This window comes from Orycteropus afer, unplaced genomic scaffold (genome assembly GCF_000298275.1).
Source record: "Orycteropus afer afer isolate SDZICR_OR568_19922 unplaced genomic scaffold, OryAfe1.0 scaffold00057, whole genome shotgun sequence".
Taxonomy (NCBI): domain Eukaryota; kingdom Metazoa; phylum Chordata; class Mammalia; order Tubulidentata; family Orycteropodidae; genus Orycteropus; species Orycteropus afer.
This window is the reverse complement of record NW_006921644.1, coordinates 12,057,118-12,078,081: the sequence shown is the minus strand read 5'-3', so window position 1 is coordinate 12,078,081 and position 20,964 is coordinate 12,057,118. Positions and strand designations below refer to the sequence as shown.

The 20,964-nt window shown below is 62.1% G+C and overlaps 1 protein-coding gene across 1 annotated transcript in view; it reads right to left on the bottom strand.

Annotated features, from left to right (window-relative positions):
* ZFPM1 (zinc finger protein, FOG family member 1) overlaps positions 1-16,288 on the bottom strand; it is a 37,943-nt gene extending 21,655 nt beyond the window's left edge. The window contains exons 1-7 of the mRNA XM_007939225.1: positions 16,189-16,288; positions 13,141-13,214; positions 12,851-13,055; positions 9,644-9,766; positions 8,387-8,494; positions 7,589-7,732; positions 6,817-6,913 (exon numbers count right to left, since the gene is read on the bottom strand). Of these exons, the coding sequence (XP_007937416.1) occupies positions 6,817-6,913; positions 7,589-7,732; positions 8,387-8,494; positions 9,644-9,766; positions 12,851-13,055; positions 13,141-13,214; positions 16,189-16,288 (851 nt within the window). The remainder of the gene's footprint in view (positions 1-6,816; positions 6,914-7,588; positions 7,733-8,386; positions 8,495-9,643; positions 9,767-12,850; positions 13,056-13,140; positions 13,215-16,188) is intronic.
* Between the last annotated feature and the right edge of the window lie 4,676 nt (positions 16,289-20,964).

Here is a 20,964-nt window from a genome sequence, read left to right as displayed (position 1 = left end):
AGGGGCTCCGCCATGGGGGGCCCAAGGGCTTGTACCCCACTTGCGCCCCTGATGTTCAGAAAGTGGTGGAGGCAGGGGCCACCATGCAGCCACAAAAATGTACTTATACACACACGTGAACACGTGTGCATGCGCAAACACACACACACACACACACACACACATGCACGCACGTGCCTAGGACCCGGGAGGGAGGGGGTGTGCTGGCTGGGGCAGGAAGCCGGCGTGGAGGGCGGAGGAGGAAGCTGGCTTGATTAGCGCCTGTGGCCGAGATAGGCTGCCCCGGCCACTGATAGCTGCCCCTGGAAGGTGGGGTGAGGGCAGTGGCAGTGTGGGCAGGCAGCCAGGCCCGGCCTCTACCTTCCTGGTGATGGCGGGAGGCCCTGGGCTCCAGGACCCTGCTGCTGTTAGTCCCTGAAGCTCAGGACCCGCACCAAGAGGAGGGGCCGGGGAGCCCCAGAGGACCGCGAGTTTGGGGCAGGAGAGGACGGAGGGGCTGTGGCCCCCAGACACAGTGGGTGGGGAGGCCCACTCCCCAGGGGCACAGCTGCGGTGGGCTGTTTTTCATCTGTCTAACAGCGGCAGCACGGTGCCTGTTGGGGGCAGCCAGCCACGACACCATGCTAAGGTGTCAGCCTTTTCCTGCGTCTTCCCGTTTCTGCTCTGGGGCCCTAAGGCCAACTCCCCACACAGCAGCTCGCAGTGGGGCCTTCTGCGCTCGCCGGCCCCCAGGCTCTCACCCCCCCTCACTCCACCACAGCTCTCTGGTCTCAGCAGGCATGGCCGAGCGCAGGGCCGTGGCCAGGCTGTGCTCTGCGGGCGGTCTTCCTGTTGTCTGCAGCCCACACCCTCAGCTCCTCGTTCTGAATGAAGTGCTCCCCAAGGACCCCCGGGCCCGCCGCACCGTCCCCTCACGTCCACGCCTTCCTCGCTCAGGGTATGCTCTCCTTGTTGTCTGCACCCCTGCACCCACCACTGTTTCTAAAAAGCACCGTCTCTGTGTCCCGATCACTGCTGTCCCCAGTGCCCAGAGCAGGGCCTGTACGGTGCGCTCAGTGAGGGAAGGAATAGATGTGTGGACAGGGGACGAGCCCTGCGGTCGTGGGGAGAAGGGCAGTTAGATGGGACAATGGTGACTCTCACAGGCCTCCTGGCTACTCCTGGCTTCTGGTCCCTGGAGACGCTGTGGGGTGACCCTGTGGCCCAGGCAGCCCTGCTGGAGGTGGAGGTCCCAGTCAGAACAAGACCAGGTTGAGGCTCCCAGTGGACCAGGGCCGGCCCAGCAGTCAGTGCCTCTGCGGTGACGGGCCACTGGGCACGCGAGGGGGCTGCCCAGGGACAAGCATCCACTCACTGGGACGAGAAGAGGGGACGTGTGGCCCTGTGCCAGGCCTGAGCTGTGGTGGTGGAGGCAGGTGGAGGTTTAGGCCCCATCTGGGCCTGGGGCCTGCTGCTAGGGGTGAGGATGGGCAGAGTTTTGGAGCCGGTGGCCCCTACCCCCTTATCCACCATCTGTGCTGGCAAGCCTCTGCCTGTGAACTCCCCTTCCAAGGCCACTGTCAGCGGCCACAGCCCGACCTGATGGCTGCCTCCCACTGCCCTGTCCTCGACAGACTCACCGGCACACGTGCCTGAGGGCAGCACAGAGCACACTCCCCTGTCCCTGCTCAAATGGTGATGCAGCAGTCCCCGCCTCCACTGAGGCATGCACCCACCTTGCTTTGTTCCACCCAGAGGCCACCCCGTGCACACACTCCGGACCTGGGCGTCTGTCCCTCTGACGGAATGGCAGTCCTGGGCCTGGTATTACTGGCACCAAAAATACCTAAAACCCAAACCTTCCAGTTGATTCCGACTCACAGCGCCCCCAGAGGACACAGTGGAACCGCCCACAGGGTTTCAAAGACTGTCATGTTTACAGACACCAGCTGCCACATCTCTCTCCCGAAGAACTGCTGGGCGTTCAAACTGCTGACCTTTGGACTAACTACTGCACCACCAGGGCTCCTATACCAACCCAAACCAAACTCACTGCCATAGAGTCAGGTCCGACTCATATCAACCTCTCCTTGGGTTTCCAAGGCGGTATCACTACAGAAGTAGATTGCCCAACCTTCCTTCCGGGCAGTGGCTGAGTGGCTGGTAGGTTTGAACCGCCAGCCTTCTGGTTAGCAGTCAGATGCCTCAGGCACTATGCTATCAGAGCTCTAGGGCTCCTAGCAGGAGTGAATACACAGTGTTTGTTGGACAAATGTGTGACCTCCACCTCCACACAGTCCCCATGTTCCTGCTGACCCTGCTTGCCAAGGGGGCAAAACCATCCTGTGTCTTCCCAGCTCCCAGTGCCAGGCTCCCGTGGGGGCTCTGTAAACACCCAGGGGAGCAAGGTGACGACTGTGGGCCCCTGGTCCTCTCGTTCCTCCCAGGGAGGCCTCGTTGGGTGAGGTGGAGGGTCCGGATGTGGGGGCAGAGCTGAGTGCCGCACTGAGCGCACGGGAGGCTCTCAGAAGGACCCGTGGCCCCAGGAGGGGCCTGTGGTGGGCTGGAGACCTGAGGCCTCTCCAGGGAGAGCCAGTGTGACCCCCGTTCCTGGGACACCCATAAGAGGTGGCTCGTGCTTCGGCTGGCCCTGAGCTGACCCCGGGCTGACCCCTGCCATTGCTCTTGCCCCCGAGTCCCTGCCCCCACCGGTTAATCTAAGACAAATAGGCCTATCAGGCTGCTGGCCGGGCCCAGTGATAACATAAAATCGCCGAAATGATTTTTCCCACCCACACACGCTGCACTGGTGTGGGGGGGCCCTCGGCCGCCGTATCAGCCCATCTCCCCGCTGTCCATCAGGATGGGCCGCCCTGCCTCAGACGCCCGCCCGCAGCCCGATAACCAGCCTTGAGGTTTGCATGGAGACTCCGGGCCAGGAGATTACTCAGCTGGGGCCCAGATAACAGCCCACTGCGCTCCCACCCGGCCTGAAGCCTCCCAGCTGCCAGCGGCTGGACCCCGGTGGGGGGCTGGACTCCCAGTGCTCCTCCTGGCCCCAAGTATCACCCCCAAGTGACCAAAGTGACCAAAGGCCCCACCTAAAACCCTTCAGCGTCTCCATTTTACAGAGGCATCTCTGTGCAGTGAGTGGGTGCCCGCAGCCCTGCCCATCCATGCCTGCCTGCCTCTCCTCACCCTGTACTGCCCCATGCCACAGGGCCCTTGCGCCTGCCAGCCCCTGACTTGTGTTCACCCGGCCCCTCTCGCGTTTGTCCTTTAGGCCTCCGAGTGAGGATGGGGACTCCTGCCGCTGCCCCCTCTCTCAGGCCTGGCCCCTCCTGACCTGTTGGAGAAAGAAAAGCACACCCCATGTCTGGCCAATTCGGTTTCATTTCATAAACAGTGGCTGCCAGGAAAGAGTCCCAGGCCCTGAGACCCTTACGGGTGAAGGGGACCCCATCCTGGAGCCCCAAGGATCAAACAGCCAGGCCAGCAGCAAGAGGTGTGCTCTTGGGAAGATGGGGTGGGCTGAAGTGAAGTCTAGCGACCCCCTTACCCTGAACAAACACAGCCCCATCCACTCAAGTCCCAGCTCCCTGTCCACTATGGGCTGTGTGACCTCGGCCACGCTGCTCTACCTTGCTGTGCCTGACTTTCCGGAACGGTAAACCGGGGTTGTCGTGGGGCTGTCAGCAGAATCACGAGAGACACTAGGTGTGAAGGGCCAGATGCAGTTGTATGTGACCATCCTCAAGACAAGCGACTCCATCTGCTCCAAGCACACACGCTGGCCCGCCAGGCCTCCGCCTGCCGCGTCCGCCCCAGGCACGCACGCCGGCCCGCCATTCCACTCCACCTGCTGTGTTGCCCCCAGGCCTGGGTCCTACCCCCCTGACCAGGCACCCTGGGACTTTGTGCCTTGGCCTGAGGCTAGGCTGAATCCCCAGGAGCTGCAGGACTGGGGAGCCCTGACTCGGTCTCAGGAAACTCCAGCCCCGTCCCCACCCAAAGGCCTGGCTTCTGGGGAGCAGCTCCCACTTAGCCCCTGGAGTGGGGGTACACAGATCCTGCTCCGGCATGGGGATGGGCCCCAGGAGGGTCTCAGTGTGGCCACACCTGCCCAGGACAGGGCACAGGGTCGGCACAGGACCCCCGGGCTCAGTGCCGCGACCCTGGCCTGGTCCTCTGCGTCCCGATGCTGGCCACTAGGCTGCCCCACTTTCCTCTCTGGACCTCGGAGCCCATACCCTCTGAGAGTTTAGATGCCACCAAGCCGGGGATTACAGATTGTAGCTATCTGCCATTTGCATATCAGAATTTTAAACAGGCAGCCCCTCTAGCGAACAAGGTCACTGCAAAGATAAAAGTACTGTCTTTCCCTCCTGCCGCCCACCCTCTCCTCCCTTCCTACCCGGGTGGGCGGACTGAGGGCAGGGCACAGAAGGGCTGGCAGGGCAGTGATGGCCTCGGTGGTCTTGGTGTGGCAAGTGGATTCCAGGCCCCTGGCCCTGGGTCTGTGGCCCGGGCAGGCCCACCCCGACGGGCTGTGACGGCCCGCTCCACCCCATGGACAGACCAGGGCACCTGTCTTGAGTACTCTGGCCCTGGATTCCATCCTCACAGCAGCCTGGAGAGGCGGCTGCCCTCCTTAGCCCCGTTCACAGATGGGGAAACTGAGGGCCAGAGAGGCCAGCAGCCCGCCCTTGGTCGCCCCGCAGTTGGGCCCCTGGTCTGACTCCTCTCTCTGGGGGCAGCTTGGGGCATTCACTTTTGAAGCAGCCGCACTTAGAGCTATGTTGCCAGAAGCTGATAGTCGCACAACCTTTGAAAATGCATATGGACCAAGCCGGTGGAATGTCTGGGGTCACCAGGCATAGGGCAGGGCTGGGGGAGCTGGCATGTGGGCACTGTGGGGCCGAGAACTGATGGGTACCCCAGGGCTCCTAGCCCTGCACAGCTCCCCTCCCCCAGAGAGGAGGCTCCATGGTGCCCACAGGCTGTCCCCGTGAGCTGGGGCCTCGGTGGAGAGGCAGAGGGGTGGGGGTGGACCAGAGAACAGAAGAGACACAGAGAAGGAAGGGGGAGAAGGGAGAGAGAGGCCAGCACTGGGGAGCGGGGGGCAGCAGAGTACCCGAGACATTCGAGGTGAAGGGGACAAGCCCCTGGTCACCAGCCACTCCCTCGGGGCCACTGACCCTGCCAGACTCCTCAAGGTCTGACGTCCCCACTGGCTGGGCGGCCCTTTGAGATAAGCGCCCACGGGCCCGGACGGTGATAGGGGCCTGTGTGGTTCTGATAGGCAGCGTGGCGGTTGGCGGGTAGCTATCGGGCCATCGTGCCCACGGCACAGAAATCCCTATCTCTGGGTGCTGGGGGGGCCGGGGAGCCTCCCGGTCCAGGATACAAATAGCGCAGGAAGCCGCAGTGTGAGCCCTGACACCAAACCACGGCCCAGTGCCTGCCTTGGGGCTGGGCCTTTCCGGTGCCGGTAGGCTGGGTCAGGCCCAGGCCCCGAGGGGCTGCACTTCCCCATCTGTCAAACGGGGTGATGGGGCCACCTGGAACAGCATCCCACCCCCCGTCGCCTGCCGTGGTGAGTGGCCTCGCTCACTGCTGGGGTCCACCCTCACTGCGCTCTGTAGCAGACGGCCGTTCAGACACCACGTGGCGGGTGGCACGTCCTTCCCCACTCACTGCCTCAGCCCCTCCTTGAGGCAGGGCTCCCAGGGTGAGGATGCCAGCCTGCTTCCCCGGACAGCCGTCCTGCCTGGTGGCTGCCACCTCAGCTCCCCACCTCACCTGCCCAAGGCAGGGCGTGAACTCGGGTCAGGCCCTCCTCTCTGGGACCCCCCGCCAGTCACGGGGTTGGGCTGTGCTAAGCCAGTGAGGACCACATGGCATCTGGGCCATCACGTCCCCTTTGGGTGCCATGACAGACATCACTAGTCAATCCCGGCACTCTCAGAACGAGCAGCTGGCCACTGGAATAGAAGCTGGCTGGAGCCCAACTCTGACCCCTTCCCATCTTGGCCCCAGCAGGTGAGGCCTGTGCCCCGTGTTCCTCTCCACCATCATGGGCCTGGTTTGTTACAACACACATGCTCCTGGAGGGCTGTATGCTCAGTACACACCCCATAGGTGCACCACACACTGGCCCAGTGCCCGGCCTCCAGGGTGGACCCTCATGCCAGCTCAGGCTCAGTGAGAGAGTTACTTATTAATTACGGTGATGAAATAATGGGCTGAGCCAGCCAGGGGTGGAAGGTGTCAAATCCTGAACAGGCAGCTGTGGATTGGACAGAATGTGAGGTCCAGAGCCCAGCTGTGACTGGGCCAGAGGGGGCGACAGGCAGAGACAGAACCACTGTCAGAGAACCCACTGTGGCCAGAGCTGGCCGTTTGGAGCCAACTCCCACCTCCCTCAGATGCGGCTGAAGCCCCTGGGGTGGGACATCCTCTCTCCCGGCACGGGCCTGGCCCTTTCCCAGGGTCTCTGCCACGTGTCTCCAAGTCCCCGGCATGTGGGCAGCAGGGCTGGTGCTGGGCACCGCCCCCTGCCGTTGCCTTTGTTCCCGCCACCGGGTCTGCTGCAGGGCCTGCCTGCTCTCACCCAGCCCTGTGCACGCCTGGCTGGCTCCATGCTCCGAACTTAGTGCAGGTGCCTCCCAGGACTAGCTGCAGAGACGCCACTGGCCTCCCAGGCCCACTGGACTCCGGGTCAGGCAGGGGCCTGGGCCCAGTGGGCAGCTATCAGCATCCCTGCTGGCCAGGCCTGCCCTGTGGCCCGGTTCCCGGACCCCCAGAACACAGCCACCGCCCGGCCTGTGAGGTTACCTGGCCCGCTCCAGGTACTGCATGACTCCTCGACGGGCTGCGTCTCCGGCTCCTGCCCCGCCATTTCCTCGGGGCCTCTTGGGGGCGTAGGGGGCGGCTGCAGTGGTAGAGGCGGAGGTGACTCCGTGTCTGCATAGAGAAAACACCATCACGTCCCTCCTGCCCTTGGCATTGAGCTGTCCGCTCCAGGCCACCCAGGAGGGACAGAGGCCCAGTGTGGTGGCCACCCCTCAGCCCCCTGGCTCTTGGCCCTAGCTCATTCTAACGGGGGTGTCAGACATCACAGTGTTCCTCTTAGCTTTTCAGCACCCCCATTCCTAATTAATTGCAGTGGCAGTAATTGTTATTTTAGCTGCTGTTAATGATTAGAGGTCACGGACGGCCTGTGTGCACACCCAACCGGGCAGCCACACGCAGACCTCGGTTCCCGCGTTTCCTCCGTCCCCCACAGGCCCCGCATCCAATTCCAGCCCAAAGGGCATATTTGCCTTCCCAGCCAGGCCTGATAACCACCAGGCCCCTGATCGATGTGCTCCCATAAAGCCCCCCCTTGGTGACGTCACGCGCCCAGCAGACTATTAATACCAGCGATAACAGCTGTGATTAACATCAAATAAATCAATCACACGGTATAAAAGTCCTATTATTTTTGGCCATAAATCAAAGTGGCTGGCACTCGCGGCCCAGCCACTGCGCGGGAGCCGAGCCGGTCCACCCAAGCGGCAGAGACTGCTCCCGCGAGGCCTTATCGCGCCCATCGCCACGTTATCACCAGCGGCCTGTGCCAGGTACAGCCCCGGCTGTTTTTCCAGCTCCCTCTTGGCTCGCCCCACCCCCGCGGAGCCCCGCTCCCAAATCCGATGATAAGAGGCCTGGGCTCCGGGGTCAAAGTCGACCAGCCCGGAGCCCTCGCCCTCTGGCAGGTGTCGGCAGCCCTCCCACCCGCAGCCCTCCCACCGGCAGCCCTCCCACCAGCTCTAACGAAGATGGAAGGTGATAAGGACCATGGCCTCGGGGAAACCAAGGCTCAGAATGTGGCTGGGTGCTGATGTGATGACAAAGGGAACAGGAACAGTCCTTGCTGTCATCTGACCAGGCTGCCTGTGTGGGAGGGGCCCCCCCAGAGCGGATGGGAGTGTCGGTCTTGGGTTCCAGTCCTGCTGGCCCTGCCTCACTCTCTGTGTGGCCTTGGTGACCCCGTCGGTCCTGGCTGCCGGCCAAGGCTGCAGGGACCAGCACAGTCTCAGCTTACCTAACTAGCTAGGTAAGCACGGGCTTTCTGGAGCTTACTTACTCATCTGCAGTGAGCAGCTCCCCGTGTTTTCACCACCTCAGAGATTCTGTTTCTAGGTGTGGCTGGCATCTCTCTCCCCCAGCCCCTCAGCGCGCTCCCCAGAATCAAAGCCTCTTTCTAAATCTGCGATCCCTGACAGGGACGGAGTATCCAGGGAGCAAGGCAAGCACAGGCTTACTTGTGCTTACTCATTCATCTGTCATGAACAGTTTCACATGTTTTTTCACCACATCGTTCACTATGTAAGTAAGTTAGGACAAGTAAGCCCGTGCTTACCTTGTCTACTGGGTAATCCGCCCCGGCCAGAAGGGGGTGTACAAGGAAGAAGGCCCTGGGCCTGGGGCAGCCCCAGTGGGGACCTGAAGTTCTCAGTCTCCGGGGGTGCTGGGGGTGGAGGCGTTCACCATGAGGACACACAGCCATCAGGGGTCAAAGTCGGTCTGGGATGTCCTGCCTCCTCAGCCCCAGGCTCCTCGGTCTGCCCTGCAGATGGCTTCGGCCGCCTATCTGATGGGCCCCAGGGCCTTTGCATGTGCTGGGGCCTCAGCCAGATGTGCCTTCCCATGGGTGTGGCACAGTGGCTCCCACAGCCTTCCAGGCCTGCAGTGCCATATCTCAGAGAGGTGCCCCCATTGCCGTCTCCCTCTCACTGACCAACAAACAGCTGTCTGTGCTTGCGTCTCCCTCTCGGACATGGTGGGGTAGTTTGGACTCTGGACACTGAGGGTGTGGAATGGGCGTGAGGCTCCAGCAGGCTAACCGGCCAGGGACCCCTGCCCCACTGTCCTTCAGGGGTCGGTGTCCCCATCAGGAAACGGGGTGCTGACCTCCCTGGCTCCCTTGTCTCGGTGAGCCCTCCCCTGGGGTCTTGGGCACAGCTGACAGGAGGGCTGGCCCAGCAGTGAGGCCCCGAGGTTAATTCACTCCTAAGGGCTCCATTCTGCTTCCAAGGCCTGTTTTCACCTCAGGAAATGCCTCCTTGGAAAACTGGCAGCAGGAGGGCCCAAGGTTTCAAGGTGCCCTGGAGGGGGACAAGAAGCAGGGTGGGAAGGAAGGCCAGCTGGCCTCTAGGTTGGCCCAGGCGGGCGCAGGTCACAGACCTGGGCTCCAGCCAGGTCCTTGCTACCACATCTTAATGGGAGGAGCTGGTAGGGACGGTGTCCAGCAGGCCCTGGGGCTGCACAGAGCCCAAAGTAGGCACCCTGCTCCCCAGAACGGCCTCACTATCCTGTTCCATAAAGGGTAACTGAGGCTGGGGGCGTGGCCTTCCTGAGGTCACACAGTGGCCCGTGTGACTACCTGTCTAACCCCGAGCTAGACTCTCCCCTTTGGGCCTTGGTTTCCCCATCGGAAGGGCTGGATTTGCAAGACCCACATGTTGAAGGGGGGTATCCCTCCTCTGTCCAGCTACTCCTAGGACCCCTCTAGAGGCCCTGGGGCAACAGGCGTCTGGGGGAGATGCCCAGCCTCTCCTGGACCCCACCAGGGGTGGGGGAAAGGAAGGGAAGAGCCGTCCACACGTGCCTGACTCACCTCCACCAGCAGGGCTCAGGGGCTCGGGCTCTCCCGCGGGCTTGGGTGCTGTGGCCTCACTCTCTGAGAGGCCTGCGTCCACAGCCTGAACCTCCTCTCCGGCTTCCATATCTCCAAGGGAACCTGTGGACACAGTCAGGGGTGCTGTGTGAGGGGCTGTGGGCCACACCCACCCAGCTGTGGACCCCCTCGCAGCACCCTGGAAGGCAGACATGAGGCAGGACTCAAGACGTGGAGGGCCCACCCCAGTTCTCCTTCCTGGTGCCCTCACCCTTCTCCTTTGCTGGGTCTGGCTGGGGATGAGAGGAGGGTTGGCACCTGGTAGGGAGGTGGGTTGGCACCTGGTAGGGAGGTGGGTGCCTGTGGAGGGGCCTATGGATGCCCTTGACCGCCTGCCCAGTGAACAACAACATGCAGCTGGTGCCTCCTCACACCAGCTCCCACGCACAGAGGCCGGTGCCCTGTGCAGACCCTAGCCTGGCCCCGCTGGGGTCCCTCTCCCAGTCTCCGTCCAGAGAGCCCAACAGCTGGGCCAGGTCAGCCCAAGGCCATGTCTGAGGGACAGACGTGCCCAGGAACTGTGACCAACCAGAGAATCTGTGACCCAGTTTCCAGCTGACTTTCAAAATCTAGCGATTCACACAGAGCAAACCAAACCAAACCACACCCACTGCCGTGGAGTCCATTCTGACCCACAGCGCCCCTAGAGGACAGAGTGGAACTGCCCACAGGGTCTCCAAGGCTGTCAGTCTTCACAGAAGCAAACCTCCTGTAGAGAGGCTGGTGGGTTTGAACCGTGCTGACCTTTAGGTTAGCAGCTGAGTGCTTAACCACTGCGCCACTAGGGCTCCTTCACATAGAGCAGGGAGGTGGAGAATTTGCTTTTTCATATGCTTGGATTCCGGCCCCAGCAGCTCTGGTGGTGTAGTGCCTAAGGCATCTGACTGTTAACCCCAGCATCAATGGTGCAATGCCCCCAGCCGCTCTGCAAAGGAAGATGAGGTAATCTACTTCCATAAAGATTTACTGCCTTGGAGACCCAAGGAGGGTCACTGTGGGTCTGGATTTCAGCCCACCTCTCTGAATAAGAAGTTCTGGTGGTACCATGGTTAAAGCACTCAGCTGCCAACCAAAAGGTCGGTGGTTCAAATCCAACAGCCACCCAACAGGAGGAAAGACCTGACAATCTGTTTCCATAAAGATTGACTGACAGCCTCAGATACGCTGTGGGCAGTTCCACTCTGTCCTCTAGGGGTGCTGTGGGTCAGAATGGACTCCATGGCAGTGGGTGTGGTTTGGGCTTTGCTTCTGTGAAGACTGACAGCCTTGGAGACCCTGTGGGCAGTTCCACTCTGTCCTCTAGGGGTGCTGTGGGTCAGAATGGACTCCATGGCAGTGGGTGTGGTTTGGGCTTTGCTTCTGTGAAGACTGACAGCCTTGGAGACCCTGTGGGCAGTTCCACTCTGTCCTCTAGGGGTGCTGTGGGTCAGAATGGACTCCACGGCAGTGGGTGTGGTTTGGGCTTTGCTTCTGTGAAGACTGACAGCCTTGGAGACCCTGTGGGCAGTTCCACTCTGTCCTCTAGGGGCGCTGTGGGTCGGAATCAACTCCATGGCACTGAGTGGGTTTTCTCATCACAGGTGAACACAGGTCAGGCCTGACATCTGAGTCCGGACAATGTCCAGGAGTCAGGGAGACTCCTAAGCCAGCAGGGTGACAGATGCTCACAGAATAGGAAGTGGGCCCCACACTCAAAACCATGACAAATTATAAAAAAGCATCAAATCAGAGAGGGTGCGGAAGAGGCCAAGACAGTGTTGGCATGAGGCACGCTCTGGGCAGAGGGACCAGCATGTGCAAAGGCCCAGAGACAGGGTAGAGCCGTGTGGTGGAGGGAGGGAAGGCGGCTGTGGGACCGAGCTGAGTGAATGGGGGTGTTCGGTGGGAGTTGAGGCCACAGGAGGGCAGAGGCCAGGCTGACGCGACCTCAGCACCATGGAGAGGAACTCATTGGAAGCGAGTGGTGCTGGGCAGCCACGGGCATGAGCTTCACCCGCTTAGGACACCTCAGACCTGTAATCACAGGAGGGTGGGTGGCTACCCTCAGGAGCCAGGGACTGGCCAAGCCCACATGCAGACACTGACGGCAGACTTGTGCCCCTGGGACAGGCGTGCGGCCTGATCCCCCACGACCTCCCTTGGCACTTGCCGGGGCCAGGAAAGAGGAGGGCTGAGGTGGAGCTCTGTGGTCAGCCCCGAGTGGGCCTGCCTCTCCACCCAGCCTCAGCGGGAGCACAGGGCCCTGTGGCCAGCTTCCGGAGGCCACCCTGTGGCCCTGGGTGAGCTGTGAAGACTGGGTGGCCTCCCGGCCCCTCTTGCTGACCAGCCTTGGATCGTCTGCTTGGATAAATGAGTACAAGCCACTGGTTTCCAGGGACCCAGGGCGGCTGGGCTGATGCTGGGCTCAGCGAAGACACGCCCCTCCCACACAGCCCTCCCACACCTGCCAGCCCCCAGGAGGGCAGCCTGACCCACGGTGACCACCCAGGTGGGTTGAACCACCCAGCAAGCAGCCAGTTCCTGGAGCTGAAGCCGTCACACTGAGCGTGGAGAAAGGGGCTGCTGGGCTGCATGGCAATTTACTCAAACGCAGCTAATTCCAGCTCCAGCGCAATTAGAGCGACTCCGATAATAACTAGTGATTGCACCCACGCCACAAATGGGGCAGCGAATTTGCTTCCAGCCTGCCTCAGCCTCACAGCAAGTTCACTCGCCGCAGCCCCATCTGGAGGCATCCGGGTCCCCATGACCGGGCTCAGGGAGGGAGGTTCCTCCGATGGCCTGGGGCTTCCCCGGCGATGCTGCTGCTTCTGCGGTGCCCTGTGCCGGAGACCCCTGCCCCGTCTCTCTGGGGAGCCCCGCCCAGGCTCTGTCCAGAGACCCTGGCAGGCCAGCCAGGCCACCCCAAGGCCAGGCCAGTGAACGGGCGCTCGCTGTGTCCTAGCTATGTGACCTCAGGCAAGTCACTGTCTTCTCTGTGCCCCCGGGGGACAAACGGAGACATGGGAGGAGGTGTGCTGTTGGCCCAACCAGACGGCTGCCCTGGGCTTGGCACAGTGTGTTCAGTGGGCAGGAGCCATGGGCCATGAACCGCCCAGCAGGGCCGGGAAACAAGGGCAGGGCTCGGGCTCAGTATTAAGCACGTACCGGGCTCAGGGCTCAGTGTTTTACTACCGCTTCTCCCAGAGCCCAGGGAGGTTGTCTTCGCATCGCCCCTTCGGATGGGGAAAGTGAGGCTGAGCTGGTGGTCCCAGTACACGGGCAGGTGGGAAAGAGTGGGCAGGAGAGAGGTGCAGCCCTGGAGCCGGATGGGTGAGCAGGGGAAGGACTCCGAGGGCAGTGGGAGGGGCAACTGGGTGTCCAGGGGTGGAGGGGGTGGGGTTGAGGGGGAGGCAGGCCCTGAACCTCCATCGCCACCACCCCTAATCTCCCAGCACCATCAGCAGGAAGGCCTGAGCCACACCCACTTCGTAGAAGAGTGAACTGAGGTCCAGGGAAGGGAGCTGACTTGCTGGCATCAGGGCACAGGACCAGGGCAGGGGGACAGAAAGGCAGAGGACCAACTGCAGAGCCCCGTCCCTGACGACTCTTCCGGACACTATACCCTCCCTCTGCCCTGGGCCGGGCTGCACCCACGCGGCAGGGCTGTCCGTGGGGGCGAGGGGAGTCTCCAGCCGGTCTGGGCAGAGCTGGGCGCAGCCCTCACGGTGCCCCGAGCCCCTCAGTTATCAGGGTGAGCAGACACTCCGAGCGCTGATCCGTCTCCTGCTCATTAAGCCAGACGCCAAAATGGAAATGAAAACATAATAGCTGTTTGATTGGGGGTGAGATAATTTGCATATTGGCTGTGCGCTGATAGCAGGATTTCATCAAGTCGCTTTTTTCATGCTTTAAAACTGAATTACGAGGCGGCTCTGTGGGGCGGGGGACCCTCACACCCTCAGACCCTCCAGTCTGGTGGTCAGGAGGCACTGGGGGGCCCCCTCGTCCTCCTCCTTCTGACCCCCCCCCGAATAGCTGGCCACTGGTGGAGGGGGCAGTGCCCCAGCTGTAGTGCCCGGAGGCCAGGCTGACCAGGGCTTCAGTCGGGTCCACCACTGTTCACTCATTCACTTATTCATTCATTCATTCACCCATCCCCCAGGTTCCTCACTCCCTCCCTCACCCACTCATCAAATCTTCATGGAACCCTCTCCATGCCCAGACCGGCACTGGGCACTGGGGGTCCAGCAGTGATCAAGATGCCCCCCAAGAAAGTAGAAATACAGGTGCAGCCATTGCCTGGAAGGGGAGGTGAAAAGCAGAGTCAGGGAAGGCTTCCTGGAGGAGGTGACCAGTGAGTGGAGATCTGGATGGGGAGAGCAGGGACTGCGGGAACGGGGCCAGGAAAAGCCAGCAGAGCCACATGGCTGCGGGCAGCCACTTTCCCCGAGTCTCATCTCCTCACCAGACGTGGGTGTGTGGGTGGCAATCACTCAGGTGCCATGGGCAGGGAGTACAGCCGGCAGGCGGCTCGCTCTTACAGCTGTGCTGACTGTCCCCACTCTCCAGGGAGCTCCCCCGGACACAGGGCAGAGAGGGGCACTGGGCGGGGGGCAGGGGAGGAGTGGTGGGGGGCCCGGTGGCGAGGGGCGGAGAATAGGGGAGGGGGAAGGACACGAGCGAGGGCTGGGGGGTTTGCAGGGAGGGGAGGGATGGGCGGGGTCAGAGGGGACAGGAGGGCGCAGGAGCCTGGGCTCCCCGTCACATGGGGAGTGTGCTGTCTGACGGCAATGCCTCTTCTGGCTGGCCCTGGGCGGGGGCGCCCGGGCGGGGGGGGCATGTCCCTGCCAGGAGAGAGACCCTGGCCGCTGGGTGGCATGCGGCAGCAGATAAGGCCTGATAACGGAGAGAAAAATAGCAACAGGTTCAGACTTTCCCACCGGCCAGGAGGAGGGCAGCTCAGGCCACGGCGGGGACAGGCCCCGCTCTCTGGGGGCCAGCGTGGGAGCCCAGGGTGACTGGGACCCAGCAGGACCTGGGGGCCCTGGCGGGGTAGAGCCCAACCTGTGGGCCAGGGTGGCGAGACCCCTGCGCTGCCACTTCCCAGGGCCCCACTAACAGAGGTGAAGCTCTTCAATAACCCTCTAGGAGGGAGGGACTGTGGCCCGGCCCACGTCCGACGGCTGAGGTGAGCCGGCCGATGTCCGACGGCTGAGGTGAGGCCAGTCAGTCCCTGCAGCTGAGTCAGGAGCTGGCCCCCAACCCTGCAGCTCCCACCACAGCCCAAGCCCCTGGGACCAGGTGACTTCCATGCACGATTCCAACAGGCAGCCCAGCTGATCTGAGTCCGAGGTGGATTTCAGGGGAATACGTAAGAAGGGGGAGGGCTGAGGAGGAATGGGGAGACGGAGAGGAGGCCAAGGTCAGGGGAGCGGGCAGAAGGACACACAGTGGCCCGATACTGACTCCAGGGCCGAGGGCCCAGCACCGTGGCCACATGCCCCAGAGTTGGCAAGGTCGTCTGTGCCCATCACTAGGGGCAGGGGTGCACACAGTAGGGCAGGGGATAGGAAGGGGTGTGGGCCACAGGCTGGGGGATGGGGGGCTATGAGCATATCGGTGGGGTCCTGGCTCCCAGGGGAGGTACAAAGGCCTGGGGGAGGGGTGCCTTGAACTGAGAACTTGGTTTGCACACTCTGCAGCAAAGCCGTTCAGAGACCGGACACTGGCCCTGGGCTCAGCCCTGGGAGGGGAGCAAGGCCATGGGGTGCGGAGGAAAGAGGCCCCATGTCCGGCACCCCTTGCTGCCCGCTGCCTCCCCATGGCCTCACACCCCATAGCACACTCCAGGCAGTGGGGCTCAGCCAGGGACGGAGGACTTGGCCTCCAGGGCAGCAGTGACCGGGTGTGAACCTGAGCGGTCCCTGGCACGTCCATGCCCTCTTCCTGCCACCCTCAAGGGCAGGACAGCCACCCCGCAGGGCTGTCGCAGCCGCAGAGCACTGCAGAAAGGACTACAGCGGAGCTGAGGAAGCCGTTCAGATGCAGGGACCCCAGTGGAGCTCAGAGGGGTCCCGGGGCCCCAGAGGCCAGGCCTGTGCGTGGGCCCTTCAGGCAGTGCTGTGGCCACCCCGGTCAGCCCGGGATTCCTCCTTGCCAGCAGTGGGGGACTACAAAGAGCATGTACTTGTCCGAGTGGGGCCCTGCACAGCAGCGGGCAGCCCTCCCCTCCCTGGCCCCAGCCTCCGCTGCACAAAGGGGCTCGGAGCACAGGAGGCTGGGCTGGGCAGCTTGACCGGCAGTGTCGGGCAGAGAACGCCTGCACGCACACTGGGGCAGGGAGCTCACCACTGCTGTCCCAGGAGCTTGCACTCGGACGCCCGACTCTCTGGCCTGGGGGGGTCACGCCCTCTCCCGTGCTCCACACCTGTCCCCACGCTTGGTCTACCTCTGCCGCCAAGCTGTGCACCCAGGAAGGCCGGGCCTCCGTGGTCCAGACTCACGCTCCAGCACGCATGCCAGGGAGGTGCTGCTGACAGCGACTGGCCGCTGTGAGCCAGGGTCCGGGGGGCTGCCAACTGCCTCACGGCACGCCCCGGCCATTCTAGGGGTGCCTAAAGAGGAGCTGACGGTCCGGGGTGGCCCCTAGCCTCTCCCATAGCAAAAGCCTGTCTTCTGTAACAATCAAGAGCCTTCCACATTTTTCACTGTAATTCACACACCATAACTCAGCCTTCTAAGTGCCTTTCCACTTTTAACGGTACCAGTGCTCGAGGGTGCAGAAGCAGGATGTGACCCAAATAAAACCCAGGGTCCCACAGGGCCCAGTCTCATGCAGAGAAACCCAGTCCAGCGACCCAAGCCTCTGCTTGTCTCTCTGCAAAGATGCTCAAGGGGCTGATTAAAATTTTAGCTGTGGGCCACATCAGGAAGCCCTGGTGGCGTAGTGCCTAAGGCATTTGACTACTAACCAGAAAGTTGACGGTTCAAACCCACCAGCCACTCCGCGGTAGGAAGACTGGTCATCCTACTTCCGTAAAGATTTACTGCCTCGGAAACCCAAAGGGGTCACTATGAGTGGGAACTGACTCAATGGCAGTGGGTTTGGTTTTGGTTTGGTGACCACATCCGTGGTCTTCCCCCATCCATTCTCCCGGACCCCAAACTGCCAGAGCCTCCCACTTTGGCCCCTAAACCAGCCACACACCCAGCCCATGGCTCCTTTGTCCTACACACCCCCCCAAAACCCCTTCCACCTCGTCGGTCTGTTCCCTCCACCATCGGTTGGCGTGCCCCTCGTGGAGGTACAGAAGCTGGGCTGATAAACAGCTCAGCTTAAGGGGTGTCTCAGGGAGCACCTCGGTGGCCAAGGACTAAAGAAAAAATTCTCTGTAATAGATGGCAGGGGGCCGTTGAGGGGACAAAGCCAGAGGATAGTTTCCCGTTGGTTGCCTGTTCCCGCCCGTTATACCACACGCTTCATTTAAGGACTGTGCTGGGGTAGGCACAGACCCCTGTCACCAAGAACGGTCCCATGTGACTGGTCCACCATGCGATCCTCAGCCTACATGACTATGAGACCAGGAGAACTAGATGGTGCCTGGCTACCACTGTCAACCACTCGGAGGGAAGGTCTATGTAGGAGACTCTGGATGGAGAGGGAGAATGTGGAACAAAACTCAAAATCATTTGGAAAAAAAAAATGGGCGACCAGGTTTGCTGGTCTGATAGAGCCTGGTGGACTATGGCCCCTAGCTGCCCTTCAGGTCTGGAATTGAACCCATACTTGTGGCTTCCAGCCAAACAAAAGACAGGCATATGAGCTGAACATTTACATTAGGTAGATACACTCCTTGGAGAGAACAATCATGGGAGGAAGAAGGGCTGCTTATACACAGGGGGACAGCTCAGGGGGCAGGAGTGCATGGAGGGAAGGACACAGGGAAGAGGAAACTATGGGGAGGAAGTGGGAGGGGAGCTGTTGCATTATGGGAAATTGCAGTCAATGTCACGAGACAAAGTGTATGTGAGCTGCTATATGGAAAGTGAATTTGCTCTGTAAACTTTCACCAAAATCACAATAAATTTTTTTTTTTAAAAAGAACAGACCCATGTCCCCAGCGGGGCCCCGTGGCCTGTCTGCTCAGCCCCTTCTGCCTTTGAGTTGGGAGCACCAAACTCCCCCTTCCCCTCACTGTGACCGTCCACGCCTCACCCCAGGTGCCACCTCCTTAGGGAAGCCCTCCCCAGCCCTCCCCTTGCCCACTGCGCACCCACATACAGCCTCCTGCCCGCATGCAGTGCTGTGCAGACTGACACGCTCACATGTGAGGGTTTGCTCACGGCTGTCTCCCCACTGGACTTGACCCTGTCGGCCTGTCCATTGCTGATCCCATCATCCTCTGCGCCTGCCTCCCATGGCTCCCCAGTTCACCCCAAGCAAAAGCCATGGGCCACAGAGCCCAGCAGGGCCTGGACCCCCACCTGGTCTCCCCTTCGCAGCCCCCCAGCCACACCAGGTCCCTCACTGCTCCGCCCTCGGCCTCGCTTGCCGTCTGCTTGGAACAGTCTGGCCCAGCACCCACTTGGCTCCCTCCTCCGCCTCCTTTGACCCTCTCAAACACCCCTTCCCGGTGGCCGTCCAGGCCACTCTGGCTACACTCTGAATCTCACGTGGCATTCCATGCCTCTCCATCTTCCTGGCGACAATACCTCCCTATCACGTCGATCACCGATCTCCCCGCAAGGAGGGGGCTCTGAGAGGGCAGGGACCAGTGCCGCTGTCCCCCGTTCCCTGCCGTATCCCCACGTCTACACAGTAGGACAGTATCCCCTAGCACACAGTGGTGTGAACACTTGGGGGCGGGGGATGGGAACAGGCCACTCATGGAGGACCTCACTCGGGTTGGGGTGTGGTTGGGTGTGGCCCCCCCCGCTCACAGAGGTGGGGACAGGGATGGAGACGTGGGGAGGTGGGCTCAGGTCTGAGCTGGAGGGTGACTGGATAGCTTGGGGATGCCCATGGAGAGGCAGCCCCACACCACCCTGGACAAGTGCTGGCCCTGCCCTGGGGTCTCGGGGCCTGAGTGGTGTGGGGCTTTAGGTTGGGAGGGATGAGATGTGGGGAGCTAGGGCACAGACAGTCGGGAGGGGGTCCCACACCCATATCCCAGCCCCCAGCCACAGCCACCTCCTCCTGTGGCCAGCCCAGTAACTGATGGTAGCACGGGGGGCTCCAGCACCAGGCACCACAGCCAGGCCCCGCCTCTGGGACTCAGTGGGGCACCTACCCCCCAGCATGGACGCCCAATGGCTCTGGCGGGACACTTCGAGAGCAGGGACTGGGAGCAGGATGGGGCTCTCCGCACTTGGCTGTCAGCCAACCGAGCCCTCATGGGAGCACGGCTACCTTCCCACTGCACGGATGGAGCTGAGGAGCAGAGGGGCGGCCTCCCCATCCAGGCCCCACCGCGCCTGTGCCCTTTGGAGGGATTCAGCCTGACTCCAAGGCCTGAGCCTTGCCTCTGCCGCACTGGGCCTCGGCCTCCCTTCCCGGCTGTCACCCAGGGACAGTTACGCCCTTGCTGATCCTTTTACCTTCCTCCCCCATGTCTCGGGGTGTCCCTGTCACTCCTCGTCCCTGGAGGGCTGCGTCTATCTCTCCACTGACCATCCATTACCTGATGACAAGGCTTGGGCTCTGTCAGCAACTTGTTGCATCCCCTCTGAGTCCTTCTCTATGTCCCTGGGCACAGCACTCAGGCCGCCCTCCCGGCAGGGGCTGTGGCTCCCTCTGATCCAGCCCCCAAAGACATACGTGCACAGCCCCGCGGACACGAGTGCGCGGCCCCACAGACACGCATGTGCAGCCCCGCGGATACTCATGCACACCCTTCAACAGTTTACAAAGCTCAGAGAAGAGCCTCATCACAAGTCTTGGGAGAACTGGCTCCACTGACAGATGGGAAAACGGAGGGGCCGCATGTCCGCACCCACCTACACACACTCTGGGGTGTGGCTGCACTAAGGCTGGGCTAGACCTCAGGGCGGATGAACTGGGCATGAGCTGCTGGGCCCGCTGGCAGCCCCAACCTCTGGCACCTGCCCAGACTTGGATCTGCTCGCCTGGTAGAGGGACACAGGGCTCTACAAGGGCCGACCCACAGGCAGGGGCCTACCCAGTGAGGCTTCCTGAGGCACCGGCACAAGCTGGCGGGCGGGGGGGTGCACTGCCAGCACAGGCAAAAAGGGCGAGGAGGGCAGGTCACGAGGGCTTCCTGGAGGAGGCGGCCTCTAAGCAGGAGCCGAGGGAAGAGCACTCCAGCTGAGGGAACAGCCAGTGCAAAGTCCCTGAGGTGGGAGGGATCTTGGTGTGTTCTGGGGATGGAAGAAGGCTGCCGCCGCCACCAGAGGCCGTGGGAGTGGATGGCCAGGCCTTGGATGGAGCAAAGGGCATGCAACAGAGAGCAGGGGATTACTGCCACTGCCTCCAGGCAGCCCTCCAGCCCTGGCCAGCTCTGGGCTCACAGGACCCTCCTCCTGCCCTGAGCCTGGCCCTCTCCCGGGCCAGGGCCACTGTCCAGTTCCCCACCCCGCCTGATCTCAGGGGCCGCTGGGCGGCAGGGCAGAGAGAAAGGGAGGCGGTGGAGGAGGAGGAGGGCAGGGCCTGAGAACGGCCGCGGCCTGCGGATGGGGGAGATTGGTTTCAGCCGGAGCGACGGCCTGCCAAGTCCACATCCCCTCGCGGCCGGGTGACTCCACATTCATCACTGAGCTCAGAAACTTTATCAACGCGCACAGTTGGCGCCATCTCCGTGCCCGGCCACTCCCGGCCTCCGATGGGCCCGATAGCTGCTGATAGATTACTCAAGATGGTTTCACTCCCAGGACTGCTCGAGGCTGCGCGGGGAGGCGGGGGAGGGGCAGGGGCGCCCGGCCCCGCTGGGGCTAAGGGTGGGGAGCACAGGGAGGGTGGTCGAGGCCGTGGCCCAGGGTCGGGGGTAAGGAAAGCGTGCCTGGGAAGAGGGGCAGATGGGGCACAGGGCTGGCAGATGGAACCGGGCATCCTGAGGGCGGGGGTGGGGCCACCTAGTGACAGGCTCTGTCGGACTGGTGGGTGGTGGGCCTGGAGCTGAGATCTGTCTCATCTCTGGGTGGGGGGAGAGGGGCACCCTGGAACGGGCTGCTTGTCCCCCACTTTCAGAAAAGCTAAGAGGCCCCGAAAGCCCCCTCTGCAGCTGACCCAGACTGTGTCTTGGGATTGAGTTGAATTGAATTTG